At 48.6% G+C, this 23,706-nt stretch overlaps 1 protein-coding gene across 4 annotated transcripts; it reads left to right on the top strand.

Moving 5' to 3' along the window:
• Positions 1-117: 117 nt before the first annotated feature.
• SDSL (serine dehydratase like) lies at positions 118-22,950 on the top strand. 4 transcript variants are annotated; one of them, XM_075898203.1, is made up of 8 exons: positions 118-246; positions 11,427-11,612; positions 12,364-12,403; positions 12,883-13,022; positions 14,948-15,036; positions 17,755-17,982; positions 20,130-20,254; positions 22,201-22,950. In XM_075898203.1, exons 2-8 carry the CDS (start codon positions 11,445-11,447, stop codon positions 22,392-22,394), a joined length of 984 nt encoding a protein of 327 aa, XP_075754318.1. In that variant the 5' UTR covers positions 118-246; positions 11,427-11,444; the 3' UTR covers positions 22,395-22,950. The 4 variants fall into 4 exon arrangements, with proteins under 4 accessions (XP_075754318.1, XP_075754317.1, XP_075754315.1 ...); XM_075898202.1 differs by lacking the exon at positions 118-246 and adding an exon at positions 3,317-3,549; XM_075898200.1 differs by lacking the exon at positions 118-246 and adding an exon at positions 6,333-6,486.
• Positions 22,951-23,706: the final 756 nt, after the last annotated feature.

Here is a 23,706-nt window from a genome sequence, read left to right as displayed (position 1 = left end):
GTTATAAGAGGCATTGCCATGAAATAATTAAATATGGGAAGGGGGGGGGTGAGAGGCAGGACTCTGGGGTTCTCTTCGACTTGGTGTGATCAGGGACAAGTCAATTAGTTTTGCTGCATCTCCTCCATCCATTTCTCAGCACTTCCCAACTATTTCAAACTGGAAATAACAAAAATGTTATAACAATCATTCCCAGAGTGTAGAAGCAGAAGCTGGACTGGCTTGGGGTTCTGCCGGGGAAGGAAGGTAAGCCACAGAGAGTGTGTATGTTGCATATGAAGAACACATTGAGGGAAAGCTAAGTTGGAATTTTGAGTTTAGTTCTCAAAATAGTGAGCTTGGGATCTCTTGTGGCAGGGGGCTCTAAAGTCTATGTCCAGTTCACCTGAGTTCTGTCTCCTGTGTCTACAAGCCTCCCCATAGAAATTTGCAGTTTTATTGTTCTGCGGGGACTTAGCTGTTGTGTGGCTGGGATGGAAGTATCTGTCAGATAGCCTGGGCCAGTCACGGGGCACTGAGTAAGTCTTGCCCTGGACTCACTGTTCAGTGAGCTGGCACATAGAGCAGCTGCAGGGTGATAGGCACACAGTCACCTAGCAGGGAATGGGGGAAGGGCTGCTCCATTTTGTCCACGTGGTGCTTTTTTCAGGGTGAGTTGACACAGAGGGCCAGAGTCTCCTTTTCCTTACACCAAGGGTGTAATGCCCTTGGCTTCCATGAAGATTCTCTCCTGGCTGACTCTGGTGTATGAGGAGAACCTGGCCCCATGAGGTGCAGTCACAAGTGCACAACTCACTGTGGGCAGTCCTGTGACTAGGACCTGGGGTGCAATCTACTGCTCAGTGGCAGCTAGAGGGGTGTTTCAGGAGCTCTTTGAGCATCTAACAGGCTGGGCAAAGCCAAAGAGACTGTAAGGCTGCAGGAGAGGGCAGGTGGCAATTGGATAGCCGAGAGTGCAGTATACTGTCCTCTGCTTGTGCTGCAGCCCCAAGCATCCCCCCAGCTCTTGCCATGGCCTCATGCAAGTGGTGACAGGCTATGCGGGTAGGCTTGGAGCCCCACACCTGAGGGCTGTGCAGGTGGAGGACCAGCTACCCACTTGGGTGGCAAGTCCTGGGCTGCCCAGTTGGGTTGCAAGTGTCATTGTGGCCTCTTCCATTCACCATTACAGCTTTTTGGAGCATGTCAGAAATAACCAGTGTTTGGCAGAATCAAAGGCAAACATAACTTGATTGGATCAACCTTCTCCACCCTGAATTCTGTACACCTTCAAGGGTCCCATCATGCTGTTGGGAAGGGATAGCTCAGTGCTTTGAGCATTGACCTGCTAAACCCAGGGTTGTGAGTTCAATCCTTGCAGAGGCCATTAGGGATTTGGGGCAAAAATTTGTCAGGGATGGTACTTGGTCCTGCTGTGAAGGCAGAGGACTGGACTTGATGACCCTTCAAGCTCTATGAGATAGGCAATCTCCATTAATTTAACTGCCCCCTGGCACAGACCCAACCCCCTCTGAACACAAACTCCAGGATTAGGATGGAAGTCCCCCATTGTGCAAGTGCGTGGGCTGTGGTTCCACTTCAGAGCTGCCTTACACCTCTGCCCTATAGGCCTCGGCTTGCTGAACATCATGACAGGAGACCACTGCTCCATCTGTTGGTTATGTCAATGCTGGGCCCTGCCCTGTCTATGGCTGCTGATTTGCTCTGGGTTCACTCTGCTGTAGCTGGTGTGGAGACTGGGGCTGAGTAACTGAGCTCTCAAAGATCGCTGTGGTGCTTTGCTTTCCCCCGAAGCTGCTGTGAAGCAATCTCCAGTAGAAAAGCGGTATTATCCAGGGTGCAGCGAGTGAGACAAGAGGTGAGGTGACTTGCCAGGGGCATAAAATATCTGTGGCCATTGGAGGCAAAGAACCTGGACTTCTTGGTGCCCAGCTCTGTGCTTTAACCACAGCATGACTGTGCTGCAACATTCCCATCTATAACACCTCAGCCCCCCCTGCTACTTCTGTCCTGGGTCCCCAGCGGTTGATACACTTCAAGCCCAGACTCTGCAGCATCTCTTGTTGCTTCAGCTCTAGACATCCCAGAGGAAGACAAGACTGTGGCTCTCCTGGTCTGAAGTACTCATGCAGTGGGACCCTCAATTCTCAGTCGACAGATGGCTAGAGAGCAGGCACCTCGAGAGACTGTTCCAGTCTTTGTGCCTTAATTATGCTGTAGCTTTACACTATAGGGGGCGGGGGGACCCTACAAATTGATGAAATGCAAGAGAAGAGTGAAACCTGGCACGTTCATCTACCATAGGCCACCTGGGCACCTGCCAGGGTGAGTTTGTTCCCGTGGCCAGTTGGCACTCAGCAGCCATATCCTTCCTGCTGATCTGTTCAGATGGGAGAAAGAGATTATTGAGGTCTGCAGGGGCTGGATTGAGTGGAGGGGACTGAGGAGTTAGGAGGCAAAGGAAGGGCAGAGGAGACAATGGACAGACAAATGAGGATGTTTCAGTTTTAATGAGTCTGTCATGCCCTCCCTCTCTGCCTATGGACTTCCCTGGGGAAGTCAGGGGCTCTCACCAGCTGATGGAGCATGATAGTTCCTGCTCATGTACCATGGGCAGAGTGCAAGCTGTTAAGTGCTGACTGGGGGCCCTGTAGGGACTCACGTTCTCTCCCCCTTTATTGCAGCTCTCCCCAACTTTCCGTTTAACAACCTCCATCTACTCTATTCCCCTAGTTCCACACCTCACATTTCCTTCTCACTCCTCTCCCTGCAGGACAGATTCCCCCTCCCCCCCCCCCCCCCAGCTAGCATGGCAGAGCTGATGAATGCCAGGTGTTGCCCCCTGGCCATTGTGCCTTACAGCTGGAGCGGGGTGGGGGGGAAGCCAGGGCTGCGGGATTTGTTTGTGCCAGCCTCGCTGTCCCTTGGCAACTGGGCTAAGAGAATAAAAGCTCGGCAGGAAATGTGTCCTGAGCCAGGGGCAGAGAATATGGTGCCCCCCTCCTTCTACTGGGAAAAGCAGGAACAGGCCAGTGAAGGAGACAAACGATGTAATTTCCTAAGGGATCCTGCACTAAGCAGTTTAAGTAAATATTTGCTTCTGGCCCTGGGCTGGTACAAAGGTTTTAACTCGGACTTCAGCAGAAGCAGTCTGGGACTCTTGGCTCATTAGTACTCTGAGCATACTCATACTTTTGACCTTTTTGTACCAAAGGATCTGGCCAAGCTCCAGGGGCGGGAATGAGGAGTTAAGGGAGTCTGTGCCTCACAAAGAAATAAACTAGACAGTGGGAGGCAGCTGTGAACATTAACGTTGATTATTAGGGTTTTATCAGGGAAACGGTGAGAATTTTTAATATGGGCAAAACAACGTATTTTTCCCTAGCCTCATTCACAGAAATGACTGCTCAGTTTTAGCTGAAGCTTTCAAAAAAAATCAGCTTGTGGCATGGAAAATGTCATTAAACGAAATTGAAAACGGGGGCTCTAGTGGTGCCTCCCCCTTGGAAGTGGCCAGACAGCCAACACAGGATAAGAGACCCTCTCAAGGTAGGGAGATGGGGTGGGTTCTGGGGTGACCGAGGGGATAGGGTATTGGCCTGGGGAGAGAAGGTTAGCTCCCAGGGCCGGGAGCTAACCCCACTGCAGCTCTCATGCTTACTGCCTAATCAACTAGTCGATAGAAAATCTGTCGATGAGTTGAATAAACTAAATTTAACACACACTCACCAATGCACAAATGATCACACATGTACCCACACAGCTGCATCTGTGCCCTTATGTGCTCACAAATATAAACACATATACAGTCCAGTAAATATGTATGCTCACAGATTTACACTTACATTCCTGTACAAACACAGATGACAGTATACATGTATGTGTACACATGAACAAAATACACATTAATGCATACACGTGCGTTCAATCCCCCGCTTGTACTCTAACGTGTATGCCCACGCATGCACTGCCTTGTATACACATTCCCATATCCCTCCCTGCTAATGTGTGAGTAGAAATAACATATACATGTACACATGCAACTGCTCTCACATGTATGCACACAAATGCACAAGCATCTTTTACTAGATAAGAAAATGCACTGCTCATGTGCATGTCTGATTATTTGAAGAACTTTAACATTCTTGTTGAGGTCTACAACAAGCTCAGACCAAACCCCTGACTGTTCTGGCTGCAAAGACAATTCCCAGTCTTGTCTTTTGTAGCTCAGGAAGTGTGGCTTTGTCCAGACTGATGAACTGAGTTTGACTATTAAACACAGATTTTGTTTTATCCAAGTGCACTTGTATATGTGGCACAGACTGTAGTAGTATTGCCCAAATTAATAACCCGCATCTAGCAATTCTGTACACTGCTCCTCCCTCCCTTCCTGAACTGTCAGTCACAACCAGCTGCAGTGTTGTATGGTGCTGTTATTTTGCTCATGCTTCTCAAAGCAGAGCAGAGCTTGTGTCTCTGGCTGCTGAGCTGCTCTGTTTGCCCCTTGTTGAGAATGCCCACATTGGAGACCCTGAAAGTGGTGTTAGGGACCTGCAGGTTGGCAGCATTCAGAGCTAAATTTCCAAAACTCAGCAGCGCGAGCAAATGATGCCTGTTTTTATATGAAGAGGTGACCTATATACATGTTGCCGAGCAACTCCACATTAACTGGCATGGATATGTGTGGCGTTTGCATGCGTGGTTACATATATATATATATATATATATATGCATACAAGTACCTCCCTGCATTTTGCATGTAAACACAACTACAGATTTTGCACCTACAGTTCTCTGGCACATGAATGCTTGCAGGGTTTGCATATATGGCTCTCTCTCTTTGCCCTTGTGAATGTACATGCACCGCACACCAATTATGGATTTTGGTTTATTTATGTGCAGCTAAACATTCTAGAGATATCTGATCGGAAGCACCTGCTGAATTCCTGAACATATTGGGAAGTGCCTCCCACTACCTAAATAGTCCCATGGTATGTTAATAGAACAACAGCTGGACAGCAGGAATGATGGGGACCCAGCACGGAAGGGGTTAACATTCCTAGAATTGTACAGGAAATTCTTTGGTGTTGCATGGGTGTTTGGTGCATGCCTGGAAAAGCAGCCAGGCTCACAGTGGCAGGAGTGGGAAATACTGAGATGTCCTGACTGGGAATGCCACCAATCAGTGCAGGAAAATAATACTGTTACAATGCTCCGTCAGGGCGGCAGCATGATGCCATGTTTGCTTTCCCATCTGGCAATTTTACATCAATTGTGAGGATGAATCACGGCTCAGGGTCACAAGCTCCAAACTAAACCCAGAGATTTATTAACTTTCTGGCAAAGCTTGCCATGCAGGAATTAGGCTAGGCTGTGGAAATCAGGAGTGGCCCTTACACTGCAAGGGGACAACTACATAGACCACACATGGCTTCCAAGGGTTTATCAGTCTGAAATTTGGTCACTTTCACAAAGTGAGTTCAAAATAGCTTCTGGTGTTACATCTGCCTGCTTCCTCTGTGCCAGCTGTGTGCTTATAACCATGCTTTTCTGCTTACTTTCACCACTGCTCCTGCACCAAAGACCTACACAAACAGGAGGAGCAACCAATGCACCTAAGTGTCTTAGGAGGTGAAACCCCATTTTCAAAAGTGACCTGGACACTTATGCTTATGATGTATTATTTGCTGTTACAGGATCTTAAGTCTCACTGAAAGTCCTGAGGGCCAGATTGTGAAAGGTATTTCGGCACCAAAGGATCTAGATCAGTGCCTAGTGCAAGGGTGGGCAAAAATCAGGCCCATGGGCTGGATCTGGCCTGCTAAGCATTTCTCTCTAGTCTGTCCAGCTGTTTAACAGAGCATGCACAATGTGTGTTCAGCTACCCCTCCCCCCACCTTGTTCCCCCTGTAGCCGAACTGCTCCCAGGAGAGGAGAGGCAAGTGCTGAAATCAGGGTGTCCCCGTGCCCTTGTACCCCATCTCTGCAGAGTAGGTCAGGGAAAGGGAGGCACACAGCAGAGCTGCTCTGGTCTGAAGCATGGATGATAAGTAACTGAGATGAATGCACTGCCCTGTTTCTAAGATTTCAGTGTTCATCTCTCTCTCTCTCTCTCTCTAACACACACACACACACACACACACACACACACACACGATGTAAAATCCCGTTTAATCAGTAAAGCAGTTAAACATTATAGGGAGAAATTAGTGTAGTCCATTGTTCTGCTCTGTCCTCATCCAGTTCAGCCTTTTTTGGCATTATTTACAACAAGAGCCAGTGAAACATTTTCTGAGCGGAAGTGGACTTGTCACATGCCTCTTTAACATAACTCTGATTAGCTCCATTTCCCCGCCTCCATTTCTTAAACTTTGCACTGAGGTTTACAGTTTGGAATCACTGACTCCTCTACATCTGTATGCCTGGGGAAAGGCATCTCCTTTCCAGCCTGGGGCAAGGGGTCAAGAGAACCCAGCCAGAATCAAGGTAAATCTTCCAAATGCAAAGCAGATGTTAGGCACGTCATGGCGCAACCCGACTGACAGGCAAAGCTACTAAGGACACAGCTAAGAGATCGCTGGGGAGAGCTGAGCTCAGGGAGCTAATCCTGCCCTTGTATGCCGGGGGTGTGTCTAACTCCAAAGGGATTTGCTAATTTGGGACACGTCCTGGTTCTTTCAGGGAGATAATATTTTCACCCCTCCATGGGTTGAGAGATAATCTGCTAAACCCGTTAACCCTTCCATAAATCTAACCCGCTTCCCTAAGTGCATGTGGGTCATGCATGCGGGCTGGCATCACGCTCAGCATCAGTAAATAATAAATGAGCAAGTGAACGCCATCCTCTTTCTTCAGCCCTCGACAGCTGCTCAAAGATTCCGATCCTGAGATTTCCCGGTTTCTGAAGGCTGTGCTGACCGCAGCCTTTCTGCAATCACTGGGTGACGCTGGCTGACACATGTGCTGCCCTCAGTGGCCATCTTTTCGCTTTCCCAGGAGTGTGCTGTCAGAAAGAAGCAGTCCGGAGAGGGTAGAGAGCAGCTCCTGGATGGATCAGGAGAAAGGGTCCTGTTTGGATTCAGTCAGGCCCAAACCCTCTCAAGGAGTACAGAAGAGTGGGCAGGGGGTGCCCTGTTCTGCATCTGTTGTTGTCCTGAGTAGTGTGTTTGATATGCTGGTGGCGGGCTAGATAGGCAGACAGACTTCTGATTCCTAGGCTGCCTCAGAGGGCTTGCCCAAGGTCCGAGTCTCAGTTATAATAATGCCCTCCTGGCAGCATAAAGGCACCAGAAATGGGCTTTCTCCTGGTGCAAGGGCTCTCTGTGGCTGCTGTGAAAATGGCACATGAGTTCCACAGTGTCTCTGCTTTCAGCTCCTGCCATAGGAGTAATGGTAGGGACAGAAAGAGGGCCTGGCTGTTGTGCTCTAACCTATTCTCTGCTTTCCGAGGGGGCAAATCCTACATCAGAACAACTCTGAGGCTGCTCTAATTTACCCCAGGGGCTGGATAGGGTCCTGCAGAACCCCCCAAACATAGAGTGCATCGCTTGCTTAAAATCTCTTTTCCTAACCTTGTTTCTGCCCCCAGTTTAGGCACAGACTGAGTGAGCTTGAGCTGACAGGGTCCAACACAGCAAGCTGGCTAGCTGGGAACTAGCTGAAAGGAGGTGATATGGAAAGTGCTTAAATTGCAGTGACTGTAGCAATACTCAAAGCTAACAGGGTGCCTTTATCACTGGTCTCCAAGGCTTGGTACTTTGGTCCATCATCCAGCCTGTGGATGTCGTTATGTGTGTTTCCTACTATCTGCCCTTAGCACACAGGTTGAGTCCTTCTTTTGGCAGTGGGAGCTCGTTGTGCTTAGTCATCCTTAGGCTTTATTCCCTCCTTCTCCGTCATTGCCTGGGGTTCTTTTTTTTTTTTTTTTTTACTTCCCATCAAACTCATGGCCAATGGTGAGCCCCTTCCTGTTGGAAATAAGGGTGCAGTTAATAATTCATTGGAAGCACTTGCTTTAGGAGGTGATGGATTCTCTGTCCCTTGAAACTTTAGCATCAGCGTGGCTATTGTTCTGAAAGAGATGCTACAGCTCCAACAGAAGTTATGGACTTGATACAAAAATTATTGCATGAGGTTCTCTGGCCTGTACAGTGCAGAGGCTGGATTACATAAGCATAGTTGTGCTTTCTGGATTTAGCATGGATGAATTTATTAATCTGAGATTTTTCTTTTTGTTGAAAACTGAATTTTATGTTGAAAGGCAGTTTGGACGGAAAATTTTCAGCCAGCCCTTCTCATAAATGCAACCACTGCTTCATTTACAGTTCATTCCCCATCCCACCCCCAGGAACTCCAAAAAGTACGTATCATGGCCAGTTTGCCTAGGGAAAGGCAAATACAGAACCATTGGTCATCTGGGCATACAATTACACAGAATAAAAAGGGAAACTAAAGAAGAATACAAGGAAAGAACAGAGGTCTGATCCTGTGCTGGTATAAATCAACATAGTGCAATGGAAGTCAAAGGAGTTCTGCTGATTTATATTAGCCAAATGCCTGGTCCCTTGTGAGTAAAGACAACCAAGAAAAAACTTATTAACTATTGATGTCAGCACAGTTATCCAGAGTAATTGCAATAAATAATTTTTTCCACCAAAAGAGAAGTTTTTAAATTTTACATAGTAATAAGCAGGCTTGTGGTAAGGTGCTATGACTGTCCTTTACTGCATGCTATCAGGACTGCTTAACTGTGTCCTATATGTTCTATATTGCTTTAGCTAAAGGAGAGTCTCTTTGAATTTTAGCTCAGGTGAGAGGGAATTCTGATTCTGGAGCAAGAATTTCTGATTTCTGTTAATTATAGAGGTGAGACAAATTGTGGTCAATTATTCAAGCAGTTTGTTCATGACATTTTCCACCAGTGTATTGATTTCATCAGTTTGTGTGCCCAGTTTCATTTTTCTGAAAGCAGCAATTTAGTTGAAAAGCATGTGAAATCACACAGGGTCATGTTAGAATCAAAGAATCCTCAGGAGGTCATCGAGTCCAACCCCTGCCCAAAGCAGGACCAACCCCAACTCAATCTCCCCACCCAGGGTTTTGCCAAGCCAGAACTTAAAAACCTCTAGGAGATTCCACCACCTCCCTAGGTAACCCATTACAGTGCTTCCCCACTCTCCTAGGGAAATAGTTTTTCCTAATGCAGTCCCCTTACTAAAGGGGCCTCTGTTTTATTCTGAAAAGACCTTGTGTGCTACACTCCAGACTACAATTCCCATGAGCCTTTGGAAAAAAACAGGAAGAAAGGACTGGTGTGTGAGAGAGGGCTGCTCTCTCCATGTGCTTGAAGAAAGAGGCCTAGCAGTCTGGGACTCTGCCTTGGAATTTGGAACCAAAGGGGGAGCCAGGCTGCTGCCAAGGACATTGACCCAGTGCAGGGGCTGTTGGATGCAGCTACTACATGTCTGTTGGAACTGGGATCTAGCAGGCTGCTTCCTATAGGCACAGCATGAGGCAGTAAGTTTGGGCCTTGTTGGAAAAGTGCTGCCTGGGACAGAGCTGCTGTTTAGCCTGGACCAAATCCTCACTACAGCTGCAACATCAGCGCCCACGCAAGCAAGTGTCTGGGACTGAGTCTAGGGGTGTGCACACTCTGGGGTGGGGTCACTGTTGTCTAGCTATATAAGCTTCAGTTATTGTTATGTGTTTTGTTAAGGCTATTCCTTGCTAATCTGTTAATCCCTGTTTAGTTAAGTAAAGATGGTTTATTTTAAAGGATTCTATTAGATGTATATGATTTGTAGTTGTTCTGGAATTAGATCCAGCTTTATGTTGGAATGAGTATATTCCTGGAGGCTCTCAAGGCACACTAGTGTGTGTACAAGGCCAGCCAGGTGGAGGCACCACCATTTTACATTCATTGCCAGCAAGGGACTGCAGCAAGGGGGTGGATAAAGCTTTCCCCAACTAAACACCATCACCACTGGGGTGCTCAGGATCTCTTTTGGGTTAAAACACCAGGCGCCCAGGCACACCTGTGAGTGTGACCTGCTCCCCAGTAACCCGGGGAGGAAAAAGGGAGTTACACTAATATCCAACCTAGACCTCCCCCACTGCAACTTGAGACCATTGCTCCTGGTTCTGTCATCTGTCGCCACTGAGAACAGCCTCTCTCCATCCTCTTTGGAACCTCCCTTCAGGTAGTTAAAAGCAGCCCCTTCACTCTTCTCTTCTGTAGACTAAATAAGCCCAAATCCCTCAGCCTCTCCTCCTATATCATGTGCTACATCCTCCTTATTATTTTTGTTGCCCTCTGCTGGACCCTCTCCCTTTCTATAGTGGGGGACCCAGAACTGGACACAATACTCCAGATGTGACCTCACCAGAGCCAAATAAAGGGGAATAATCACTTCCTTAGAACTGCTGGCAATGATCCTCCTAATGCACCCTAATAGGTCATTAACCTTCTTAGCTACAAGGGCACACATGTTGTTACAATGATAGCAATTTAGTTCAAATACAGAGTCCCCTTTTTACACAAAATAGCTCAGTTTTGGAATTTGGGGGAGGGGGGAGAAAGCTGTATGTGTATGTGTGTGCGACTATTTCAACTTGGCAATGAACTGCAAAAGTGTTCAGATTTTCAGCAATTCAGATGTCCTTGCAAATAGTAGCAAGACATAACCTTTTCCATGGCCAGATCCTGCAAGTCTTACCCGTGTAAAGAGATCCTCTGAAGAACGGAACTATACCTCTATGCAAGGACAAATCAGTTGTGTTTTGGCACAGTTGGACCTCCCTGATCCAGCACCCTTGGGACCTGACCAGTTCTGGAGAAGGGAGTTTCCTGGACCAACAAAGCTTTTGGAGGGAGAGGTTGCCAGCCTCTCTTCTGGGCTCCTCTCCTCAGCCACCTGGCACTGCTGCACCCAGTCCCCTGGCAGTAGTACTGCCAGCCCTGTGAACTCCATCAGCCCTGTCAACCCTGTGAACTCTGAAGATCCCACTGACCCTTGCATCTGTGGTGGCCCTGCCAGCACTTCCTGGCCCTGCTGACTGTGGGTTCTGATGCACCATGGGCTCTGCTGCCCCATTGGCCCCACCAGCCGGTTCTGCTTCCAGCTGCCAGCAACTTCTGTACTAGTGCTCTCTAGTCCAACGACATCTGTGGTCCTGGATGTTGCCGGACCAGAGAATCCCAGACCAGAGGTTCAACCTGTATTCATTTTCCACCTACTACTTGGTTGCATGGGCAAAGAAAGCAGATTCTGGCCTCTTAGATTTTCCTTGTCCATGTGTGCCATGAAAGGCTATAGGCTGGATTTCTTCACTTACACCAGTGCTAGTTGGTGGAAATACTCCAGGTTTAACTGAGAGGAGACTCTGGTATCTCCTGCCTTGTCTCATTGCTTTACCTGTACTTTCAGGGGTTTCCTTTGATACAAATGGCAGCTACATTGGACAGACATGGGAGAGGGTTCTATTTGGTTACTCCTGTGCTGGAAAGTATGGCCCTGTCGAAGGCTGCAGGCACCAGGGTCTACATGAAACTGGAGAATGTCCAACCTACAGGCTCCTTCAAGATTAGGGGCATTGGCTACTTCTGTCAGGAGGTGAGAACAGCATTGGGATGTTAACTTTGCTTTTTTGAGGTGCTTGATGGTTGACACAGTGTGCCGTGAATGTGCACAGAAGAAGGATGTGTGTGTTTTTCGGTGTGTGTGTTTGGTGGTACAAAATAAGGATGTTAAATATTGGTTAATTTCTTAGTTGAGTAGTGGATGTACTACTCAACTAGTTGATAGGCACTTCCGCATTCCTCCTTTGAAATGTACAAGAGCCCCTGCCGAGGTGGTGTTTCAAAGGGGCAGAGCCACACAGTTGATCCCGGGCTCAGCTGTGCGGCACTGCTGCTTTGAAGTACCCCTTTTCCCCCCCCTTTGCTGCCTTTATCTGATAGAAGCAGCAAGGGGGTGGAATCGACTAGTCGACTGACTTTCCCATAAGCATTTGCTTATGGATCGTTGACTGGTCGATTAGTCCTTAACATCCTTAGTACAAAATGCATTAGTGTGGGTATGTGTTGCAAAATGCAGTTGTGTGTGCTTGTAAAATGATGCAGAAACATTGTGCAGGATGGATGCAGTGTGTGTGTGTGGCGATGCAGATGTGCAGTTTATGGCACAGGATGCACTTGAGTGTGGGTGTGTAGTCTGAATTATGTTACTGACTTTACAGTGTTAGAGTGGTCATTGTATTGCTAATTTCATGGCCAATCTGTGTTTGGGATATGGCGGATGTACACTGTCAGCCCTGAGATGTGAGTTAAATGAATTCCAAGCTCTACTTTCTCTTTGGTTTCAGGCTGCCAAGAACGGCTGCAAACATTTTGTTTGTTCCACCGGTAAATTTACTTCAAACTATTCTTCTCTCTTGGGATATTCAGCAAGATGGGGCTGTTCTTCTCCATCACCTGATCCCTGGGGTTCCATGGGTACCAATGGAGATTTCTTTAAAGCATTGAGGAAGTGGGATTTGCTCTCACACTGTCGAGGCCCAGGTGAGGGCATCTGCCCTTTCCAATACAGGCCAGAAGTTCATTGAGTAGGTTTAGGATAGTGGTTGAGGGTTGGCGGTCCCACCCATCCTGGGGGCAGCCACCAGCAGCTTCCCGAGGAATGGAGCTGGCACCATTAGAGGGTGAGAAGGATAAGGGTGCCGAGGGATGGAGCTAGCACTCCTGGAAGGTAGCGCTTGGGAAGGTGGTGGTGACTTGGGAAGCAGGCGGGACCAGATTCCTCCGGAACATTGTTCCATTGCCACACTGGGGTGTCCCCAAGCCTCTCCAGCTGTTCACTGACCCCTGGCTCCATGTCTCTACAGGGGGGAATGCTGGGCTTGCCGCGGCGTACGCTGCCAAGAAGCTGGGGATCCCTGCCACCATCATAGTGCCAACAAACACCTCTCAAGATACAGTGCAGAAGCTGGAGGAGCAGGGGGCGGAGGTGGAGGTCTTTGGGAAGGTACCTGTTGTCATGGATCCACAGAGGTTGGGCTTTGTCCCCGTTCGTAACCAGTCCCTTGGGAGTGAACCCTTCAGTGGCCAGACACCAAGGGCCACAGTTCCACAGGGACAGGTCCCAGAAGTCCATGACATCAACACTTGGCCTTGGGCCCCAGCAATCTTATCTCTCTCTGTGGCCCCTGCTGTCAGTGCAGCTGAGCCAGACTCCAGAGAGAGGCCTCTATTGGGTCCTTTTGGGAGGCCATGCTCCCGGGTGTATTCTCCCTGCCTGATCTTGCTGACACTCAGTGTCAATAAGCCAGTCATCGGGATTGCAGTTTGTTCTAGCAACCTATTCGTGTCGCCCCAGAGAGCTATGTAACACTAGCACTGGGTGTCTTCTGGTCTGCTCGCCATGGGCTAGCGATCCCAAAGTGACAGGTGGAGTCATATGGATAATTCATGAAAATAGTACAGAAAATCCCCCCTCCCCCCGTTCCTTACGGCCGTGCTGGGAGAAATGGGGGGAAACCAGCCTGGGGTGAACAACTGCAGAATTGCAGTGGGTAGTAAAATTGCTAGAGGCCAGTGATGTGCACCACTGGGGTTCTGGGATGGCCCATCTCCTTGTTTATACTCTGCCTAGCATTTTACTTGCTGTAAATTGCTACTGGGTAGCTACTAAAAATATATCCAGGTAAGTTCCATTTATTGGCATGGCCCAAGGGAAGTCCTACACTCTGGGATAACTGGGCATTTGTGTCGACAGATGTGCACGCCCATCTCCTGCTGTCTCCTGTGGCTGTTCCCCTCCTTGCTCCCTTCCTCCCTTCCCAATCTACAGGTCTTCAGTCTTCCAGCTCGTTACTCAGCAGGTATCAGTTCATATAGTGCTAGGTTTGGGAGAGGACACAAAGCTGTATAAAGAATTGAAATTCAGATAAATGTACATTACGTGTGTACTGAGGTGACAAAAGGGGCCAAATTCCAGCCTTATTCACCCACAGGCAGGCAACCCAATGCAAATCACAGGAGAACAGGACTGACCACAAGATTTTGCTTGCTGCGTCATTTCTGGGCCCGGCAACTTTCCATACATACGAATACACTCAGGCTATGTCTACACTACGAGGTTTTTGCGCAAAAAATGATGGAGCGTCCACACTTCAAGTGCATTTTTGCACAACCCCCCCTCCCTCCCTCCAGTAAATTGACAGGACAGAGGGCTTTTGCCAGTAGAGTTATTCCTCTCCCCACGAGGAATAACTCCTTTATGTACAGCAGTTCTTGCACAAAAAGGCATGTGTGGATGTTCCACAGGGGTTTCTTGTGCAAAAAAAGCCTATCAGAAAAAACACAGGTGCTCTGATGGCCATTCTGTGAATGGCCATCAGAGTTTTTTTGCGCAATAGCATCCATGCACTGTAGACTCTCTCTTGCACTAAAGCACATCACTTTTGTGATGCACTTTTGAGGTGTGGATGTGCTTTTGTGCAAGAAGTTTTTGTGGAAGAACTCTCCCACAAAAAGCTTATTGCGCAAAAACCCTGTAGACAAAGCTGCACTGATCTGTAAGCCTGATTCTCATCTCACACACACACACAGAGAAACGCGCGCACATATACGCGTGCACACATACACACACACTGATGCATGCCCTAAAAATCACTGGGCCAAACTCTTTTCTTCCCTCAGTATTCCACCAGTATAACTCCATTACCCTGGATAGGCTTCTGTCTTATTCTGCCAGAAGCGGGTAACCATGATGTGAAGCTTAGCCTCCCCTGTCCATCAAGTCCCCTTCGTGCTAGGTGCTGCACATTTATATAAGGAAAGTCTAAATGGCAGGCAGGCCATTCCCAGCCAGCCTTGTTAGTGAGGGCTGGGTGAAGCTGGCAGTGGCAGGCAGATCATGGATCCTTCCCTGCATCATTGTGCCGGCAGGTCTGGGATGATGCCTACGTAAAAGCGCTGGCGTTAGCGGAGACCGAAGGCTGGAACAGTGTCCACCCCTTCGACCATCCTCTCATCTGGTGAGAAGTTGGGGCTTTGGTCCTTACATTGTTTTTTGTCTCTCTAGCCCTGGGGCCCGCATCTGAGCCCTCAAAGTCCCTCTGAGGCTTTGATTGCACACCATGCCTCTTCCCTCCACAGTTCTGTGTCTCCCTCTTTCTTATATCCTGCGCATGCCCAGAGCTGCTGTTAGTATAATCAGGCTGCAGAGGGCTTGTCCCCATGCCATTTTGGGGATTGGGTCTCCATTTGCTGCATGGTTTCTCCATCAGCCCCCGGGGGCATATTGCTGAGTCTGACTGTGGCCTCAGGCCCCTGGGAAGGATCCATGTGGTGAGAGGAGCAAGGCAGGATGCACAAGGGAGGGAGAGAACAGCAAGAGGCTGCTGGGTTCTTCATGTCCCCACTGCTCCCTGTGGACTCTGTGTGCAGTGAGTGGTGTCCAGCCAGCCCTTTTGTCCTCAGTGTACCCTAAGCTGGCAAGTGCACAGCTGCAGCCCAGCTCAGAGCAAGGAGCTGCTCGTCAGACCAGATCTCCGCTTTCTGGACCTGGCAGGGCACCTGCCGGAACAAGGGGGTTGTGTCTGAATGAATGCCACCAGCTGGCTGATTCCAAGGGGAATTTGCTGTGTCAGTCCTGCCTGGGCGTCCAGCGGCTGGTGCCACTCGTCCCAGTGTCTCTTTGCACTCAGGCAGTGGGAACATGGCCTAGTAGGGCCCGACTGAGGAAGATGCTTCAGCATGTGTTGAGGGGCTGGTGGGGAGGGGAGGAAAGGGGCCCAAGGGCTTTCCTCTCTGGGAGATTGTTCAGATCTCCTACCCCTGCCTCTCACAGCCTTTGCTGACAAGGCCTCTGGAGTGATTTTGGGGGGAACTTTTACCTCCTCAAATGAGCAGGCTACCTGCACCCCTGGCCCCAAGTCACTAGCCCAGGAGCCCCTCACCCTTGGACTCTGGCCTGATCCTGTAGGGCTGTGAATGGCTAGAGCTGCATGCTTCCTTCCCTCCCTGGTGCTCTGGGGTCAGGGAGGCTGGGGACACGGGCTGCCCACCCCTCCCGTGCATGCCCATCCACCCTCCTCCCCTCCTTGTGGTGGTGGGGGTGCAGGCATATGGCATGCTGCTCTGCCTCTCTGTGGTGGGGGGGAGGAATGGGGAGGCAGCTTGGTCAGGAAGGGGTCAGGCTGGGGGCTTGTCTCCCCCAGCCCTGCCTTCACAACCGCCCATATTAAAGGTCTAGATACTAATGAAAGGTGTGGAAAAATAGAATAAGAAAATGTTATTCATTCCTTCATTAACATAACACAAGAAACTGGCCCAATCAAATTTAAAGGCAGCAGAACTAAACCAAACAAAATCAATTATTTTTTCACAATCAACTTGCAGAACTCTTTGCTGGGAGATGGTGGATAGGCCCAAACCATAACAGGGTTCCAATAAGAACCAAATAAGTTCAAGGCGGATAGGTCCATCAGTGGCTACTAGCCAGAATTGGCAGGGACAGTGTTCCCGACTTCAGTATGCTAGAAGGGGATGGATCATGATGATTATCTCTTCTGAAGTGGCATTGGCCACTGTTGGCAGACGGGATAGTGGGCTGGATAGACCATTGATCTGACCCAGTATGGGCGTTCTGATGTTCTTATATAGAACTGAAGTGTATCTGCCTGCTGCTGTAACCCACTAGATGCCACATCTCTCTCAGAGCTGAGATAGAGCCCAGGAGTCCTTATGGGGTCTGTCTATCCCCACGGAGTTAGTAATAAAGTAAGACCATACATTAAAATGTTAAGACTAACCAGTCTCCCTTAAGTGACTTGCCACATGATCTCAGAATATGTTAGTGTTAGAGCTGAATGGGTGTAATATTTATTTCATTTTCTTTCTTTTCTATAGGAATTAGATACAGTGCTCCTGTCAGCTAACTGTTAAGTTGTCTACCAAAAATGTAGAGTTTTCCATTGCCGTAGCAGCTCTTGGGTAGAGGTGTGTGTGTGTGTGTGTGTGTGTGTGTGTGGGTGTGTGTGTGTGTGTGTGTGTGAGGGCGAAAGGGATTGATTTCCACCCCTCCCCCCGAATTGGTGCTTGACTTGTACCTAGCGTGCTCAGTAATACTGCTGACGCCTCTGTCTTCAGTTTGCCCCTTCTCACTCTCTTCTCCCTGCTTCATCACAGCATGCACAGGTCGGCCCTCCTACCAAAATCTGAAATGGCTCCTCTTCTCTAGTCCAGTGGAAGAGGGCAGGAACAGGAAGCTAGGATTGGGGTTTCTGCTGCCTCCCTAATTCTAGGGAGAGAGTAGGTCATGGGTGCTCAAGGCTGGCATGGCAGAGTGGAGACGGGCACAGCTATAGCAATGTCAGACTTGCTAGGCAGGGTGTGGCTAAGCCCAATTGCTGTCAAAAGGCTGCCCCAGGAGAGGAGACATTTGGGGGCCACACATCCCCTGCCCCCACTTTGGTTATACCTGTGCATCTATCTAGCCATCCTCTCATGGTCTCCTGCCCTCCTCACTTCTCTGGTTTCTTCTACCTCCAAGACTCTTGCCACTGCACAGCCTAGCTGGCAGAATGTGCCCTGACCAGCCTCCTTGTGCAAATGCCGTGAGGTCTGGCTAGGGCTGAAGCTGCCCAGCCCTCTGCCCATTATCAGAGTCTGGCAGGGACATTTCATACCCAAGTGCCTGCTGGCTGATTTCTCACAGCCAGTCTGGTGTTTCTCTCCATCTGTTCCCATAGGGAAGGCCATGCCAGCATGGTCAGGGAGCTGAAGGATGCGTTAAGCAACAAGCCGGGAGCCATCGTCCTGGCGGTGGGAGGTGGAGGGCTGCTGGCTGGAGTGGTGGCTGGCCTGCAGGACGTGGGCTGGCAGGATGTACCCATCATTGCAGTGGAAACCAAAGGAGCTGATAGCTTCAATGCAGCGCTCAGTGCAGGGAGATTGGTCACCCTGCCAGATATCACCAGGTGAGTGCAACTGCTCTGGGGACTTGAGGAGACTGATTCCAAAGGGGGCTCTGCAGGGGGTGATGGCAGGGGAGGGGAAGTCTGCAGGGGACAGGGAGGGGAGAGTGTCTGAGGGGGTCTGGGCAGGGGAGGAGGGATCAGAGGCACTTATTATTGAATTGCCCTTTAGCAGCCTGTCAAGGCCTTGGTCAGGTGTTATGCTAGGTGCTGTTATAATGACAGGGAAGGGAAAGGAAGTGGTAGGGACATGAGACATGCCAGTGGGAGGGTGGGGAAGGGAGGAAGCGGGACCAACAAGAGTCAAGCTTCTTCTTCAGAAGAGGCCTGGCCTTTACACTGCCCTATCAATGTCCTTCACTCATTCTCCTGTGTAGAGTTTCCAGCTGGTAGCAGCTGCCAGATTGACAGTTCTTGCTTGGCCTTCCCCATCCCCTGCTCTGGAGGAACCCTCTCTGTAGGTGGGAACTTTTGCTGAATCCCAGGCTGGATGCCACAGTATCCGGCCCTGGGGTCCCTGGATTCCCGCCATGCCATGCCACTCTAACCCCACGTTCCCTCTGTGAATGATCTTTCCACCCTGAACATCCTTGAGTTCACAAGGCCAGCAGCCAGCGGGGACCTGCCGGCTTTACCAAGAGCTGGAAACTCTCCCTGTCTGGCAGTTCAAGCCAGAAATCAGGGTGAGTCCAGTCTCTGACTAGTGCCCAACTTCAGATGTGAGGGTGGTCCTGCTTTCAGAGAGCAGGGGCATACTCACTCTCTCTAGGCCCGGCCTTGCCTCTCGTGTACTGAGCTAGACAGAACCCCCCTAAGAAGATTTGAAGGCAGGATGTTTTCCCAGGGATATGGGGAAATAATATTGTATCCTGAGCTGATATGAGCAAAGGAAATATCTGCTTCCAGGTGTCCCTGTAGCTTTGCTGGGAACTGTCTCCTGAACTCCTCCAAGAGTTTCTGTGCCATGTGTAAGGATCTGATCTAGCTGACCAGTCAGCTGAGCCAGCAGTCAGAGCCTTCCCTCATAGGACTGTGTTTTCCAGAGCAGTGTGAATCAGGAGAAGAGGGGGGCAGTGGTCTGATGTCACCTCAGGGGGTATATATAGATTACATGCCTCTGCCGACAGAGGCATGTAAAATAGGCTACCCGACATACTCAGTGAAGCGGGGATTTAAATATCCCTGGCTTCATTAAAATAAAAATGGCTGCCGCACTGTGCTGGCTCAGCTGATCATCGGCACAGCGCGCGAGTCAAGACGTGGATCGGTCGACAAGGGAAGCCTTTGTCAATCACTCCCTTATGCCTTGTGAAACGAGGTTTGCAGGAATGGTCAACAAAGACTTCCCTTGTCGACCGATCCGCGTCAGCAGAGGCATGTAGTCTAGACATACCCAGGCTGAGGAGAGGGTTTGTTTCACCCCCTTTGCTGAAGACATTGTGTGACCATGGGCATGTCTCTTAGCTGCTCTGTGCCTCAGTTCTCCACCTGTACAATGAGGTTAAATGCTCAGAGCTGGTATGAAAGCAGATCCATTAACACTCATGAGGGGCTGTAGTGAGTGGGATAGTGGAAATTCCTTCGACAGCCAAATGCCCATCTCTGCACCCCCTTTGAGAATCCCAGCTTTGGACCTCAGAGGCCATTCCTTTGGTCTGGATGAAATGCTTGGACAATGCCCTGATTTGTTGCCATCAGGTTGATACAGTCCTGTCTAAGGTGCAACTTTTTGCAAGCTCTGAAGATGACCACATTGAAATGCTTTTTATAGGCGGGTGTTAATGCTCATACGCTGTGTCTGCACCAGATTCAAATCCTTCCTGAGTCAGTAATGGCAGCAAGCCCTGTCTGTATCTGATGACTCTTGAATGGTCTTTTTGTGTGATGAATTGGCAGGCCTCAATCCTGTGGGCTCCACATCACAAAACCCAGCAACACTGTTAGCCACCCAGCAGAGGGGCAAAAGGCCAGATGGGCCATGGAGACCAAACTCCCGACTTGTGACCTGGCTTCACAGCTGTCCTGTGCTATGTCTGGTCAATGTCATTCCCCAGAGGGTTGCCAGCCTAGAAACTTCTTGTCCTAGTTGCAGAGATCCAGGTCTGAATTCTCCCAGCTCTGGGCATGCTCTCACTGTCTCCATTTCCCAGTGTGGCCAAATGCTTAGGAGCCAAGACGGTGTGTGTCCGGGCACTGGAATGTGCCCGTGAATGCCAAGTCATCTCCCAGCTGGTGGAGGATGTGGAAGCAGTCCAAGCCATGGAACAGTTCCTGGGTAAGTGAATGAGCTTTTCCTACAGTGCCTGGGTACTGATGCTGCTCTCTGGCTGACAGATGAGCCAACAGCACCACCTAATGCCTGCTGGAGTTGCTTCATGCTCTGAGCTATTCCAACGGCCTCTGTAGATCTCTCTTTTTCATAAGGAAGGTTGTTGACCTTTGATTCTGGGTTTAGTTAGCATTTCTCTCTCAATGGAATGAAGAAATCAGATCCAGGGATGGGAGACACTGACAGACCCGCCTACGTTACAGTTACAATCGTGCGATGCAGTTCAGACCCAGCTGTGTCCCAAATGTATACTAATAACATATAGAATAGTAATAGAAATGTAGCCGTATTAGTCTGGTGTAGCTGAAGCAAAATGCAGGACAATGTAGCACTTTAAAGACTAACAAGATGGTTTATTAGATGATGAGCTTTCGTGGGCCAGACCCACTTCCTCAGATCAAATAATGGAAGAAAATAGTCACAACCATATATACCAAAGGATACAATAAAAAAAATGAACACATATGAAAAGGACAAATCACATTTCAGAACAGAAGGGGAATGCGGGGGGGGGGGGGAGGAAGGTAAATGTCTGTGAGTTAATGATATTAGAGGTGGGGAAGGTAGATGTCTGTGAACTAATGGTATTAGAGGAGATAATTGGGGAAGTTATGTTTTTTCTATGTACATTGGACAAACGTCTCAGACACTTCGCCAAAGGATTAATGCCCACAAAACAGATATCAGACAAGATCACAAAGAAAAAACAGTTTCTTGCCATTTCAACCAGAAAGGACACTGTCTCAACAACTTAACTACCTGCATTCTGCTACAAAGACCTTTTACATCTGCACTTGAAAGGGAATCCTCTGAACTGTCATTCACGCTAAAATTCGACACTCTCCGGGGGGATTGAACAAAGACCCCAACTACCTTACCCATTTCAAAGATAGCTTCCCCAGTTATCACCTCTAATACCATTAGTTCACAGACATCTACCTTCCCTATCTCTAATATCATTAACTCACAGACATTTACCTTCCTTCCCCCCCTGCATCCCCCTTCTGTTCTGAAATGTGATTTGTCCTTTTCATTTGTGTTCATTTTTTTAATTGTATCCTTTGATATATATAGTTGTGACTATTTTCTTCCACTATTTGATCTGAGGAAGTGGGTCTGGCCCACAAAAGCTCATCACCTAATAAACCATCTTGTTAGTCTTTAAAGTGTTACATAGCTAATAACATGTTTGGTTTCACCCGAGTAGATGGGTCCAAATTGTGCTACAGCCAATAAAGGACTTGTGCCACCTGCCCAAGGAAATTAGGTGTAGAAAGGGGCTTCCTCAGCTGGCTTGGAGTGTCATTTAATTGTAGGAAATTTGAACATTAGTGGAAACATCAAGTGTGTTGGATTTTCAGATACCAGCTTAGGCTGAAAGCACAAGGGCTAGTCTCCAGTTAGTGTGTATATCCTTCCTCCCTGTAGTACAGGGTGGGGAACCTTTTCTGGGGCGGGAGCTGCTGACCCACAGAAAAATCAGTCGGGGGCCACACACATGTGAGAAGCAATGTGAGAAATGCGAGAAGCCCCTGACTGAGAAGGAGAAAGACCCTCCCCACATTCCCCTTGCACTCCAGTGCCTAGGGGGGCGCCCAGACAAGTAGGTATTGTGTGCTCTGGTCCTACGGGTGGGTGGCAGAGGGGCTGGTGCACCAGTGCAGGCTCCCCAATGCTGAGCCTCAGGGGCTGGATCCCAGGCAAGCAGGGAGCTGCATCCGGCCTCCTGGGCCAGAGGTTCCCCACCCCTGCTCCTGTGGCTTCCCTCTGTGATGATAACAGCCTACTGTTGGGCATAGCTAAATTCTTCTTTTAGCTCATGCAATGGAGGTTTGTGCTTTTGAGGATGAAGTATCTCTACTTTCTTGCTCCTTCCTGCTGGCATTGTCTAGATGACGAGCGGATGCTGGTCCAGCCTGCCTGTGGAGCCCCTCTGGCTTTACTCTACACAGGTCGTGTTCAACAGCTGCAACGGGAAGGGCATTTGAACCCAGACCTGGACTCCATTGTCATCATTGTGTGCGGAGGAAGCAACATCCAAATGTCTGGGCTGCAGGCCCTGAAAACCCAGCTGGGCATGAAATGACTGTAGAGCAGCTCATGGAGCAGGGGACTCATGGAATCCAATGTAGCCACTAATAAATTGTATTATTGAGTTTTTGTAAGTGGAATCTAATGAAATTCTAACCAGTTTATAGACAAAGATGCAAGGCTTCTCTTGAGTCTTCGATTCTCAGTGACTGCTTTAATGTTCCTGAATGAGGCTGCATGCCCTGACGGTACCAGCTCTTGGGTAAGAATGAAGGAGTGAGTCAGCTGAGCAATGCTGGTTCTCTGTGAGCTGTGTCATTTGGAAAGGTACTTTAGCCTACTCACTAGAGCTAGACAATTTATAGATTTTGGTGATCCATCACTGTAGTTTTAACCCATCTTTTTCAGCGTGAATCATTCATGACTGACCCTGATTTCTGATATTCTCAGAAGTTTATTTGCTGAATAATTCTCACCCAGTGGAGCAAAAAGTTCATTTGTGGTTGATTATCAGTCATAATAGAGTTGTTTCTGATTCTTGACTGGATGACAGAAACATGTCTAGCTGCCAAATAAAGCGAAGGATGGATTCTGCATTTGGGATGTTAAAATGTGATTATTTTTGGTACACACGTAACCACTGAAATGTTTACATGCGGGGCAGGCAGGGACTCTGTGGGAGCTGGTTTGCAGGAGGAGCAACACAGGATGGTAGCATCGGTTAACCATTTATACATTTACACTATCGTATCTCTATTCTGAATAGGATTCTTCTTGGGCCAGACTCTCAGATGAATGATTATTTATGCTAAAAGTCCATGAAAACCTTCTGGCTTCATGATCATTTTCATAGGTACTTTACAGTTGCCTACACACTTAGAAGAAAGGAAGTTGTTTGTTAAAGATCTAACTTTCCCACCCACTAAAATGAGGTGTCAGATCTGACAATACACATCTCTGAGACCATCCAAAATGGGCTTGGGTGTTCCAGATAGAGTGTTGCCTACTCTCATGATTTTATTGGGAGTCTCATGATATTTGATGCTGTACTTACATCGCAGGCTCCTGGAGGCAGGTGAATACATGAGAATCTCAGCTTTCATTTTTAAAAGATGTTTCTAGTCCTCCTAGCTGGGGGAAAGCTAGGAAACGTGACCCTCTAAAGGCTCAAGCACCAAAAGGAAAATAAAAAGCGCTCATTTTTTTTTAAGAAGTCTTAGGATTGTTAAGACAACTCTTGCTTTTTCTGGCCTTTCCCCTTTCGGCATTTGCAATGGTGCCTATATTTCTAAGCTAATAACTAGAAAAAATCCTTTTAAAAACAAAAGCCTTTCAAAACTGAGAGAGGATTAGGACTCAAAGATTTC

This window comes from Pelodiscus sinensis, chromosome 15 (assembly GCF_049634645.1).
Source record: "Pelodiscus sinensis isolate JC-2024 chromosome 15, ASM4963464v1, whole genome shotgun sequence".
Lineage (NCBI taxonomy): Eukaryota > Metazoa > Chordata > Testudines > Trionychidae > Pelodiscus > Pelodiscus sinensis.
Note: the sequence above shows the minus strand (reverse complement) of the source record. Positions and strands in the feature narration are given on the sequence as shown.

Bases quoted from the DNA above. Each gene is read 5' to 3' on its own strand.
- SDSL (XM_075898203.1), top strand. From the start codon at position 11,445: ATGGCAGCTACATTGGACAGACATGGGAGAGGGTTCTATTTGGTTACT. The intron at 12,404-12,882 runs GTAAATTTACTT...ATGTCTCTACAG, and splicing joins ACATTTTGTTTGTTCCACCG to GGGGGAATGCTGGGCTTGCC. The intron at 13,023-14,947 runs GTACCTGTTGTC...TTGTGCCGGCAG, and splicing joins AGGTGGAGGTCTTTGGGAAG to GTCTGGGATGATGCCTACGT.